Source organism: Cryptotermes secundus, unplaced genomic scaffold, assembly GCF_002891405.2.
Source record: "Cryptotermes secundus unplaced genomic scaffold, Csec_1.0 scaffold718, whole genome shotgun sequence".
Lineage (NCBI taxonomy): Eukaryota > Metazoa > Arthropoda > Insecta > Blattodea > Kalotermitidae > Cryptotermes > Cryptotermes secundus.
The window spans coordinates 421,958-435,059 of NW_019723911.1; the positions used below are offsets into that span (position 1 = coordinate 421,958).

General features: G+C 38.5%; 1 protein-coding gene across 3 annotated transcripts in view; it reads right to left on the reverse strand.

The window, feature by feature from the left end:
• Positions 1-3,393: 3,393 nt before the first annotated feature.
• Positions 3,394-13,102, reverse strand: part of LOC111862125 (polypeptide N-acetylgalactosaminyltransferase 1) — a 48,172-nt gene continuing 38,463 nt past the window's right edge. For all 3 annotated transcript variants that reach the window (XM_023847268.2, XM_023847269.2, XM_023847270.2), the window contains 5 exons: positions 12,537-12,654; positions 9,593-9,773; positions 7,890-8,032; positions 6,394-6,660; positions 3,394-4,390 (listed from right to left, as the gene is read on the reverse strand). In XM_023847268.2, coding sequence (XP_023703036.1) covers positions 4,250-4,390; positions 6,394-6,660; positions 7,890-8,032; positions 9,593-9,773; positions 12,537-12,654 — 850 coding nt within the window. In that variant the 3' untranslated portion in view covers positions 3,394-4,249. The remainder of the gene's footprint in view (positions 4,391-6,393; positions 6,661-7,889; positions 8,033-9,592; positions 9,774-12,536; positions 12,655-13,102) is intronic.

A 13,102-nucleotide genomic window follows, 5' to 3' on the forward strand; every position in this document is an offset into this window, starting at 1 on the left:
AGTTTCTGAGTACATTCCTTTCAGGTGTGTACTGAATGCACATGTTCGAACTTTTCTCTCTACTTCCGAACAAGTCTCACAGTGAAGTCAAAATGAGCCCTTGATGATAACTAGCAGTCTGCATAAAGACCAAATATCTGTAGCAGCCACCTCAATTCGCGATCACAAATTTCTGTGCCATACACTTTCCTTCAGGTATCCCTCAACGCCAAATCATTTGCCCAGAAAGTTTTTACCAAGCATGGTAGACATGCAAAATTTGGAGGCACACCCTAATACCGAACTAAAATGGTCTCATGAACATTTAGAGGCACATCACCCAATAACAGTGAAATAGTTTCTTCAAGAAAATCTGCTATCTCCTAATCTGTATTATGTATGGCCTGAGAACGTAATAATCTATGATTCCAGTCCAAACGTTGACACTAAAACTTTTCTGGAATGAAAAGTGACAGGCTGCATTGGAATTCTCCATTCTCCATACATGCAGGTTGTGCAGATTATGTACACCACCTCACATAAATACTGCCTCGTCATTACACAACATACTGCACACAAACTGTGGTGTGTCCAGTCCTGTGTAGCTGCCTTCGGGAGAGTAGGAGATGCTGATCTTTGTTCCCTGGCTGCATCCCTCATTCTGGCCAGATGCAGTAGGTGCAATTTCACACTCTTCATCACAAACTCCGCCACACATTAAATATACTCCCATCATGTATGACACAAACTCCGTCCTAAGTGCAACAATTTATTGTAGTTCTTTTGTCATCTCTTCCTCTACACTACATGTTTCGGCCGTAAATGGCCATCATCAGGTGTATTTCTCTCACGTAGCTGTTACACTGCACGTAGTTTAAAATTTAAAAACACCAGCTTTCTTAATTGTTCATTTCTCCGTTGTTAATAGGTCCCAATATATCAGAATCCCCTTGCTGATATTTGTCAGATATGTATAATCGGGATACAACTAAGAGAACCAGTGATAAGTCAAGATTCGAACTGAGTTTCTTCTGACAGAAAATCACAAATGTTTGGAAATTATAACCTGCTTAGTAGTACTTCCCTTCATTGCCATTAGGTCTTTGCATGATGGAAGTTCAGAGGAGTCCTTAGACAATATATCTCAAAAGTTCCATTGGACTACAATGAAACTCCCATTTAAGGTTACTTTTAGGAACTGTGTATTTGATCACTAAACTGAGGAAAATCTCTAATGGATACAATTTAACATTCAGATGGTCTTTGGACCACTGAAACTGAAAATTAAATTAGGGTAAATCTTTAATCTAGAACAATAAATGGATGATTAATTCAGTAACTCACTGATGGCACAACCAGAATGTTTAACACAGTTAATACCGAAGCCAAGCATTCCACACAATCATGAGACAGTTCCATCCACCCCCAACCCCATAGCTTATATCTGTAATTCATTTTAATAATATTCTTCACAGTCTTTAAAGTCTTAATTTCCTTCTGTAAAAATCTGTATGCATTCGTCTCCTTCTGAGCTGCAATCCAAGCCTGCTATACCAACAGCAGTTGATGACCTGTACAGTCACAAAGTTCCTAGTTACTGTACTATCCCAAACTGCTCAATATTTTGTTGGACATCTTGTCTTCAGTTGCTTGTAATTTATGTTCATCCCTTAGGAGTATTTATAGGTTAAGGTCAATGAATACAACTGAGATGTTGGTTGGAATGTGACATATGGGAATTGATAAGGAATTAATAAAAACACATTAATCTATTCAAATCATTTTTCACAAGTACAAAATATTATTTATGTATAATAAAAAGTACACATTTCTTTCATTTGCAAAACATGTAATACATAATTGTGAAATAAAGTGAGTCAACTGTATAAGGTAAAACCACGTTTTTTTCTTTAATTAAATTGACATAAGCCCTGACACCATACTGCATTACTCTGCATAATTGGGCAAAATAACTTTAATCACCATGTTTCATGATCCTATTAGCATAACTTTTATTATTGTCATACATAATGGTTAGGTGTGACTAATAATTTGGGTTCTAGATTTGATGATTGGATTTACTGGACATCTCTATTACAATTATAGTTGATTATAACAGTTCTCATATTGAAATCCGTCTTGATAATGAATATCTCACTGTATTTTTTCTAGTTCTCAGACTGGCTTCTGGTCTATTGTTCTTATCTGACTGCACAATTTTGGCATTCAGATGTCATGTAACATTATGGACAGATAGGATCCATTCATAATTGAACTATTTAAAACCGTGAGAAACACAAATGAAAAGCCAGACTGGAATTTGAAGTCATCATTTTCTAAATGTGTTCCCTACAATTTTGTCTAACTCAGCAGTACTGATATTCATTTTCTACATACACCAATCCATTGATGACACCAAGGGCAAGGCCAGGATTTTACTAAGGAGAACAATCAGTTTTCCAAGAGCAGCAGGCAGAAAATTGCTCATAAACTTCTTTAAACCAAACAAAACTGTTTTTAATAAACATCCTACAGTGTTCAGGGTTGAAGAATGTTTTTTAAACACATTTTATTCATAATATTAATGTTTGGTATATTTCTTTCGCCTTTCAAATTTTTATTTCTTTCCAAACATCAGGGGAGGGGCAAATTTCCCCCTGACCTGCTGGCACCCATGGATTACACAGCAGATAAAGTAGGCCTATAGAGAAATCAATTTTCTTATTATCCCCTTTAAACATTCGCCATATCAATTTTTTAAAATAAAACCAGTAGATTTTGATTAAATATCTTATGCAGTATAAATTACCATTCTTTCCAAGAAAAAAAAAGATTGTTATCAAAATTTAAATAACTGGTTTCCATATATAGTATCAGTTTATACCAGATTGATATAAATCAAGATTATGTTCTGACAAACCTGCCTCCCCCAGTCACAAAATATCATAAAAATCCATTTAGTAATTTCAAACATGAAACATGTGAATGCCCACATCTCCCCAACATGGTACTGCTTTAAGATACAAATAAAATTCACAAAACACAGAGCTTCATAAGCATGATCCAAAAGATCCAGAATAGAAAATGTATGAGTATTCTTTTCTGTTGCAAGATAAAGCTATTGTATAAACATGAACAAATTTTATCCAGTTAAACAAAGTATTAAGTGTATGCATAGCATAACAATCCTGCCATGTTTGCTCACTTTTGTTTAATTATCTCAAAAATTGAAAATCTTGTGAAAAAAATCACAGCAGCACTTGTGTGGAATGTTTTCATTGTGCTGAATATTTACCAAATTATATTCAAGATACACATGAAAATGCATGTAGATCTTCGCATAAAGTGTCTGTTACTATTACACAATTTTAATGTAAATCAGTAAGTGTGGGTAAGTTTAGTTATAGTTCCCAGTACATAATTTTACAAAAATCTGTTCTACAGTTCTTGAGTCTGTACATGCAGACGCATTGAAGGTGCACTTCTGCAATTTTTCATTGTGAATCCGCCAAAAATAGTAAATTGGCAAATCACAATCCATAAAGATGCTTCTGATTAGTGATCACAGACCTTGCATTACAAAGTGACTAAATAAAATTCATAATTCTTGGAATGTTATCATTAATACACTAAAGTATTAGATGTAGTGGGCTACCCCAACATTAACTATGGACGGAATGCGGGCTAAATTGTTTTTTTTTTTTTTTTTTTTTTTTTGGTATAACACATGTTCAGATTGTTACAAAATTTACAACTTTCATCCAAATTCTCTTTTCTCACTAGTAGATACAGTAACTAGTCTCAGCTACCAGTCAAATTTAGTACACTTCTATGCAACCATGAATCTGCACTTGGGTTGAAAGATCTGAACTGATATAGAATTCATAAGCACACAGTCCATCACGGTTTCCAATATGGAAATTACTGTACTTTACAGTATGATACAGAATGTCCCTTGCTCAGACAGAAGCATTTTGATTGGATATAAAATTTGCTGAATTCTAGTCTTCTGGATTTCATCACCCTGTGGAAGTGTAGATGGTTATTGAGGTTCAAGGGGAAATTGCTGCAACCTGCTGCCTCCATCTTTATAGTCTGTTATATGATCAAATTCATTGTAATCCACACAAGCACATAAAACTAGATCCTATGCTGAGCTATGAAATGAAATAACTTGTGTTACATGTCAATGTTTAGCAGCACTGCACAATTTTGGTGTGAGTCACAAATTCCTGCTTTTTTGTAAAATAATTACTTCAGTATGGCACCTTCACTTCCATTGAACTGCTTCCAGTCGCCACTGCTGGCTGATGTGCTGTGTGCAGGCCTGCAGAACCAGAGATTCTTCCAAATTGCTGGACTCTGGCAGGGACAGACACATTCCACTTGAAACATGCTGCAGGGAGAATGTCTGAAACAGTAAAATGCGGCAAGGTAAACATTTGAAACTGCAAACATGCTCCATAGAAAATGTGTGAAAGAGTACAACGAAGATCTGGGAAGAAGTACCTCTATACTTTCCTTTGATACAACATGAACCACGTATAAAACAAATAAATTATAGAGGGGTACACTCACAAGACAGACACGTGGACAGCAGTGTGTTCACATAAGCTTCCTTTTATTTTTTCAAAAGGAGTAAAGTATACACAGAGACACAAGCAACAAGGTAATCTCATAACACTCCTTTTATTTCTTCTTAAATAAGTAGGCTAAAAATGCCACACAGAGAATGTCTGAAACAGTAAATACTCTGCCTGCATGATGGGTGTCTGAAGTAGTAAGCGTGATGCGTGGGAAATGTATGAATCGGTAAACGTGCTGCATCATGAATGTCTTAAATAATAAGCACGCTGCATGGAAAATATCTGAAATAGGAAACATGGTGAATGTCTGAAATAGTAAATGTGCTGCGTGGCCAGTATCAAAAACCAGTAAATGTTTTATTTTTGCCTTGAACAATATATTAAATTAGCAGGTGAAACACTCCAGATGGAACCTTTACTAAACCTAAAAATTTGAAATAACTACCATGCACATTGGCCCGTGTTTTAATACTTATGACTTGCATTTGAATGGTGACTAGTTTGAATCTCAGCTAAAACACAGATTATCCTGACTGAGCTTCTGTGTGGTTTCCTTCAGCCTCTCCTGGAAAATGCTGGCAATTAGGACAGTTTCCTTCCACAACATTTTGAATTCATTATTCACTAATCATCATATTATTCAACACTAAATTATTTGAATCACTGATAAATCATTAAATGAACTATAAATACATAAATAGATAGAAGGAACCAGCAACCTGGAAGCAGAAGTCAATGGGTTCAATATCAGAAATACCAAAACCAACCACTGAACATGTACTGACATAGCTAAACTGTGGGAAAATTCTCACAAACTACATCTATAGAATGTCTTCTAATTTTTTTTCTCTTTCCTGGTCTTCCATGTGGACATTTTAGGTCATAAAAACATGGCACTTGTTTCATGTACTACCTGTACTGAACCTACAGAAACTCTAAATTCTGCCCACTTATGGCTTTTAAATGATTTGTATAATGCGCACAGTAACAGTACTTGCCCAACAGCATAGTTGTTCAATCTTTGCAATGGAGGCAGAATGTGTTTCCTGTTGAACTAGGAATGGAACTTTTGAATGTTACATAGATGAACTCTCTGCTTCAAAATTTAAAAGGTTTTTCAATAATTTTCCGCAGGCAATTTATGCTTCCCTTTTTCAAGCTGTAAGGTCCACAGTTATAAAACTGCATGGTATGTATAATTGTAAAGGCTGGTTTGCTTGGAAACAAGAGCAGAAGGTGTACTCTAGTATGAAGTACTTGAACTATCAAACCTAATTTAAGGTACCAACTCTTGTCTTTTGAGAGAAAATTTACTCGTATAAGTCACTTTTGAGCATCATCTGACTCCTTTTCTTCAACCAAATGACTACTTTGGTTCTCCTGAGCCAATTACCTATAATTCCAGCAACGTTCTATGCTCATCTAATGTCAGTGGCTGGTACTGCAGTCCTATTTGCGTGGCTAATATATCAGTGGATTCAGTGTCACCCACTCCTACAAGGCTTATCATTTCTTTAATTCTTGGAGTGGGGTGAGACTGAGTCCCTTGCAACTGTAGCTGCAAATGGACCAACTGTATTGGCTCAAGACAAGAGATAAGAGAATGGAGGACTGCATGAATGATAGCTGGCAGGGAAAAATGGGAGGATTCCAAGAACACGCTTCATTGCTTCTTAGCATGTTTAAACCCCCCCCCCCCACTGACTCCCCTAGGATTGAACCCAGGTCTCAGTGGTGAGAAGTCAGTGACTATCCATCTGAGCTATGGTCTGGATACTTCTATAACTAAATCATCTCTCAGTTAGAGCAGTTTCAGGCATAAACTGACATTAGAATTGTAGCTCCACTTCTGGCGGTCCTGCCCACTGCAGGCCATGATGCGAACTTTGGGTTGCAGCGTGGTGTGGTCCTTTTCAGGGGCATCCAGGCACACAGATTCATCTGTCATGATGACTCCTGAGGGAGACATGACAAACAACTGCAGCAGATTTGGCTCCTCAGTACAACTGATTACAGTAGCAGAGCCCATGGGCTGGTTCAGACTGCCCTTACCCAGTGGCTTCTGCAGACAGCCACCTGACTGACGGCTACGTATCTGCAAATGGAAGCAGTGACACGATAAGCATCTTATACTCATACTATTAGTATGCTTAAATCAAGATGAATTAAGAGATATGGGGTTTCCATGCCCATAAATATTTAGATTGTAGTCTAATACACTCTATGGTGTCTGACAGGTGGGTACCAACAATCTGAAGTAACATAAGGCCTCCATCTTGAGACAGAAGTTCTGCAAAGATACATGGTGTAGACTTTAAACCTTGAAAATAGATGCAGCAGGCTCATCCAAATTTGGGTACCCAAATACCAGACAGTGTAGAAATTACACCTTGAAGATGGAGGTAAATGTTTAAACTGAAATGTTGGAACCCACAAAGAGACTATACAGTGTGAAAGTTGTATCTTGAAGAAAGTGACATCTGTATTATCTGCCTGTTTAATGCTGTTTAGAGGAATAATTGCTGTTTATTCTGAGAATCATGTAAAACAAACAAATGCACTCTCTGACAAACTGCAGTTATTTTAGTGTTATTGCAGGGGTAATCATCATCATCATCATTATCTTTATCACTACCAACACCATCCACTTTAAAGTAGGTTTTTATTTGCCTGTTCTGCCTCAAAGGAGTGTGGAAGTGCTACCCAATCAGTGCTCATGATGGCAGCTCCAACACCCATTGGTCCGAGCACCACTTAGCAGCAAAGGTATAAAAATGTGGACCTCCAGCACACTAGCATCAGGTCACAACTATGCTTGCATCAAGAGAACAGCACAACGGTGAGTCTACTAGTAGCAACACTGACGCCAACTCCACCAGCAATCACCAGTGTTCATCAGGCCAGCCAGCTGCAGCAGGAGCTTTGTCAGCCAGTTTGCTACTGCACGAGCTTCACCCGGCATCCCGCCAGTTTGCAACCACTGGGATGCTGCATGGAAGAATGCCGACACTAATGCTGGCTACCCCACTTTGACAAGAGTTTCACCCTGCATCCAGTAGGCATACCTGGTTTCTGACAAGCATCCCTTCTCAAGGACAACAATATAACCGCCATCACTAGCTCAGGCTAGTCCACTATGAAGGGAGTTTTTGCCAGTATTCATCAGACATGCTCTGCTTCCCTGATGATTTGTAGTATTCATTCTAACAGCAGTATACATTTGTTATAGTTTTACATGGTTGTCTCTTCGAACGTCAACATTACACAAATGAACATACAGTTACTGCTATGCTTTAGAAATGTTAACCTAGTAATATTACTCACCTTACCAAAGAAGCGGTCTTCCTTAGGCAGGAAATGCTGTGGCCAGATTTGGTCTAGGTACCACTCAAAACTCTTGCACTTCAGCCTCTCTCGGAGTTCGATCCGTGATCTCACACTCTGACGGTCTCTCAGTCGGGCAGCCCCTAGAACAGTAAGACAGTCTCAGCAACTACACAATTGGAATTCAAATGGTACACCACATTTGGTATTACTCAGATTCTTGAGCACTTCCATATCTAAAAATTCAATGATGAATAATAGCTGTTCCTTATGGGGATTAACGATGTTGCCCAAATCTTGGTGGAAACACTGCCTGTTGTGGCTCAAATTTCTTGTGGATCTCTTAAATCCCCCAGGCAGATACAAGGGTAGTATCAGAAACATTCTGCAGCCACTTTATTCAGTTCACCATAGATCATGCAGTCACATTAATTCTCATTCAAGGCTTTCTCTATAAAGCTAAAGAATAAAGGAAAATATAAGATTATAATCTAATTGGTCCTTTGTTATTGGTGTTACACTTGGTGTTTCTCCATAACAGAAGAACACAGATTGAGAACAATGGAAACAGGGAACTGAGGAGAATATTTAGGCCTGACAGAGAGGAAGGAAGAGCAAAACACAGAAATGTGTATAATGCGGAGCTTAATAATCTAGGTTCTTCATCATATATTATTAGGATGAGCAATTCAAGGAGGACATGATGTGTGAAACATGTAGAACACATGTAAGATTTGAGGTTTTCACGGCGGTGACTATGAAGAAAGCAGTCTTCTGGGATGTGGCACTGTGTAGATGTGGTATTAACCGACGTTTCGGAGGAACGTATCGCCTCCATCTTCAGGGTAAAAGGAAAAATAAGAAATCCGTGAACAAAGAGACCGTGCAAACCGGTACAAGCAGAATTTTGTCTGTTTGTCAGTCTGCTTGTACCAGTTCGCACGGTCTCTTCGCTCGCGGATTTCTTATTTTTTCTTCTACCCTAAAGATGGAGGCGATATGTTCCTCCAAAACGTCGGTTAACACCACATCTACAAGGTGCCACATCCCAGAAGACTGCTTTCTTCATGCAGAACACATGTTGAAAATAATAAATACATGTAATACTTTAGTAGGAAGACCTGAAAGGAATACATCATTTGAGAGATCCAAATGTAAATAGGAGAAAACTATAATAAATCTGAAAGAAAAAGGGTGTGGAGATGTGAATTTGATTCATCTGTTTCAAGATACAGTCCAGTTCTTGACACCTGTGAACAACTGTGCTGCTATTGCATGAGGAATTCTGTCCCATTTCATTAGTTCTCCGATGAAGGATATTCGAAACTACCTGTGTGAATTGAAAGGGAGCTGGGAAAGATAAGTTTGTAATGTAGATATAACTTCAGTAATAAACAGCAAGAAATAATACAAGAGAGAAGCAACTTGGTGGTACAGCTTATACTTTTAGTTGAATTGTGTAGAACTCCTGGTCTAACATAACTGGAGGTTAATTGCCATTAACATTTGTATAGCACACTCCACTCTGTCCTTTATTAGCCTGCACTGAACCATCATGATGGGACATGCACTGGTCCAGTAGACCTAATACATCCCACCACAAATGCTTTAGTAGTGGGGGATTTAAATCCCCTGTTCAAGATAAATGTTATAACTGTAAGTTTTTAATAGTCCGGAACTAAAAGTGAGGAAAGTGAACAGACCTGGGTTGAACTTGAAGTAAAATTCCTTCCAGTCATCCATCCACACAAGAGCAACTCTTGCAAGATTAGAGTACAGCACCTCACCAACTCCCCCTGGGAACGTGTATGGCGAGGATTTGCGGAAGAGGTGGCCAACATGAGAGCAGGGTGCTATCTCCACACTGCCACCGCACTGCCACACCTGCAAGACATAATGTGCATTTCAGGATTTTGAAGTAACACACATTTGTCACTTTTAACATTATTCATGCTTGTAACACACACGTGAAAGTTGACAAATATCCCCCCCCCCTTGATGGAAAAACCTGGAAAATGAAGATCATTTAGGAGAAGACATTGACATAGATGGAAGGATAGCAGTATTTAAATGGATCTTAATGAAATAGAGTGGGAGGGTATGGACCTGATTCACCTGGATCAGGTGACACATCTTGTGAGCATGGTAATGAACTTCCACAACCAAAAAAAGGCAGTGAATTTCTGACCACCTGAGTGACTACCAGTTTCTCAAGGATTCTCTTTCATGGAGTGACTTTGAACTAAATACTGATGAAGTTGCTACTTACTTCTTATTGTGGTCTCTTGGGTTAAGCCACCATGTAATCAGGTAGGCAACTACAAATACACTGGAGAATCTGCTGCCTCAATCTTCAGGTAAGAATATGGTGAGTGGTTACCAACGTTTGGAAGGAATCTGCTGTCTTCTCATTTAGTAAGAAGATGGAGGCAGCAGGATCCTCCAAAACATTGGTACACAACTACCAGACTATATGGCATCATAACCTAGAATACCACAACATGAATCTTCATCACCATGAGAATCTCAAATTTTATATTGCTCCTTAACTTGGGTCAGGGAAAGAATGAATAGAAGCAATAGAAGTTTGAGTCAGCTGGCTGCCCCCCTCCAGCTGCCAACATTGCAAATTTCAATTCATGAACACCAATAACAAATTGTGAATGCAGACAGCGAAAGCATGAGAATAAAAGTGACCAAAGTGGATATATGACAGAAGGCACATAGAGGGAAAGTAACTTATATGTGTATGAGTGGCAGAAGATCTCCAAATTTTGGTATGATAAAATAATAACATATGTGAACACAGGATGAAGAACAGAAAAGCAGAACCTTAATAAGAGGTTATTATTCTAGTGAAAAATCTGGAACTGGTTTAAGTGCTGAATTATTTAACATCACCCTCTCACCAGCACTGGTTGAGCAGCATTTAACACATTCAGGACCAGAGGGGCCAATTGGCCCTCTACATTTCTATAGCGTTGCGGACCGGGTGGGCCAATTGGCCCTTTTCTGACACGATAAGTTGCAACACATTATACATTGCTCTAGCGCCACCTATATTGCATGCAACTGCCTGCAGATGGGTGATAAGGCTCTGGAATGTTTATTTAGCTGTCAGTAACTTGACCTCAATATTTACTTAACCGACTATAAAGGAAAATGCTTTGCCTTCTTCAAGCTGTGTGTATCAGCCCATAGGTAGTGGGGAGAATGGATCAAGGACAAATTCTCCTCTGAAGACCTAGCTGACCTGGCTTGTGTGTGAGACGCGTAGTAACGGTGATTCAGAGAGCAGCAGTGGCAGGGGAGAACAAAGAATTGTGGCCATAGACTGTAAAAGTGACAGTAGCTCCAACGATAATGCAGGTAATAACATTGCGCGTAGTAACATTGCGGAGACAGCAAAAAATCTAAAAAAAATCTAAACCCTGATTCAAAATTGATATACAAAACATTTCTGATGAATGTGGCAAAGGCTTGGGTTACAGACCAGATGGTGGCGAAAGAACCGGAGTCAGACAGACTTAGTGCGACCTAACCCATCAACTCCCACCTGACACAGGCCTCATGTGGACACCCCTGGGCGACTCTCGGGTGATATGCAGAAACATACCCTCGTGAAAACTGTGAAGAGTGAACATTCCAAGGGGAAGCATCCTTCTAGGCAATGCCATGTTTTCGCAGTTCACAAAAAAAGGACTATGACTGTCTACATTNGCCACTTCACATAGGGGAGTGTTTCCAGAAATACCACACACTTAAGCACTTTTAGCAGCATTGGTAAGTGTTCTCCAAAAATTTTAGTTCATAAAATTAATTAGGAGATTTTATATTAATTTTTAAAGTTAACAGTGCACAAGTTAGGGTAGTAGGTATAAAAATGCCGGTCCCCAGGGTGATTTAAATATTTAAATCGCCGGTCCGCAAAGTGTTAATAATGAATGGAATGATCATTATAAAGGATGAGCTAGGAAACATCTGGAAGGAAGCAGCTGTGCTCTGTTTTAAAATATGTACTATCCAAAATATATGTTCAGGGGACTCTTGAAAACATGAAAGACCTTGAATATTCTGGCTGAAATTCCAACCTTGCATCATCTAAATATGAGACAGGAATGAGAAGTTGTCCCACAATATTACAAACATTGACAAGAACTTGGTATAAGAGAAAGCATAAAGGCATAGCATTATTAAACAACTCCACTGAGCACATTTTTCTTCTCAGAAGCTGATGATTGCTTAGTTGGTCAAGAATTACCACCTTTTGTGGAATCACAAGCATCATTACTGTGTTGACAAGCTCCCACCACTGAATCCCACTTTAATTATATGAATCCAGTCAATACCCTCACATTTATTTATGTAAAAGCCATTTTAATAATATCCTCTACCTACATGTATGTCTCCTTTAGAATCACCGACCACAATTCTGCATGCATTCCTCATCTATCCCATGCATGCTATGTGCCCCACACATCTAAACCTTCTTCATTCGATTTCCCTGACAATATATGATAAAAACACAAATTATGAAGCTCCCCGTTGTGTAATTTAGAGGATGGCCAAAAATGAAAAGAAAATGTGTGAGGAAAGTTCTACTTCTGAGAACCAGACATAAGGGTAATGATTTGCAAATTATCTTACCCGGAATGATAACTCCAGATTTTCACCTCCCCATATTTCCATCTGATCATCATAGGCACCAATCTCAAAGAAATAATCCTTATCCATTGCAAAGAGCCCACCAGCCATTACTGGAGTCCTGAAATGCAAGTGAAGCAAACAATTTCACAGATCAGCTGATTGTCTAGAAAATTTGGGTCTCAACGTCTCACAACCCTATGGGACTCCACAACCTATTACAGGGATAGCTTTACATTTTACCTTTTTATATATTTATATTTATATTTATTAGACCTATAAATTCTGGTGGAAGGAAGCTTCATTTAATTATTAGCGAGACTAACAGGGTTTAGTAATCCTTGGGTGTGAGTGGGAGGCTGTTATCGAGTGTTGAATATAGGTAAGGAGATTGTGAATCATGAATTGTGACACATGCGGAAGGAGACATCTACAGTCCCCTTTTAAGGTGCTGTTTGTGGTAATATATTTCTTTTGGCTATATTTTTCACAACAGAATATATTAATTTTTAAACCATGTAGTGTCTGCAATGTTGATCATCTGTATCAGTAATACTAGTACATTTATA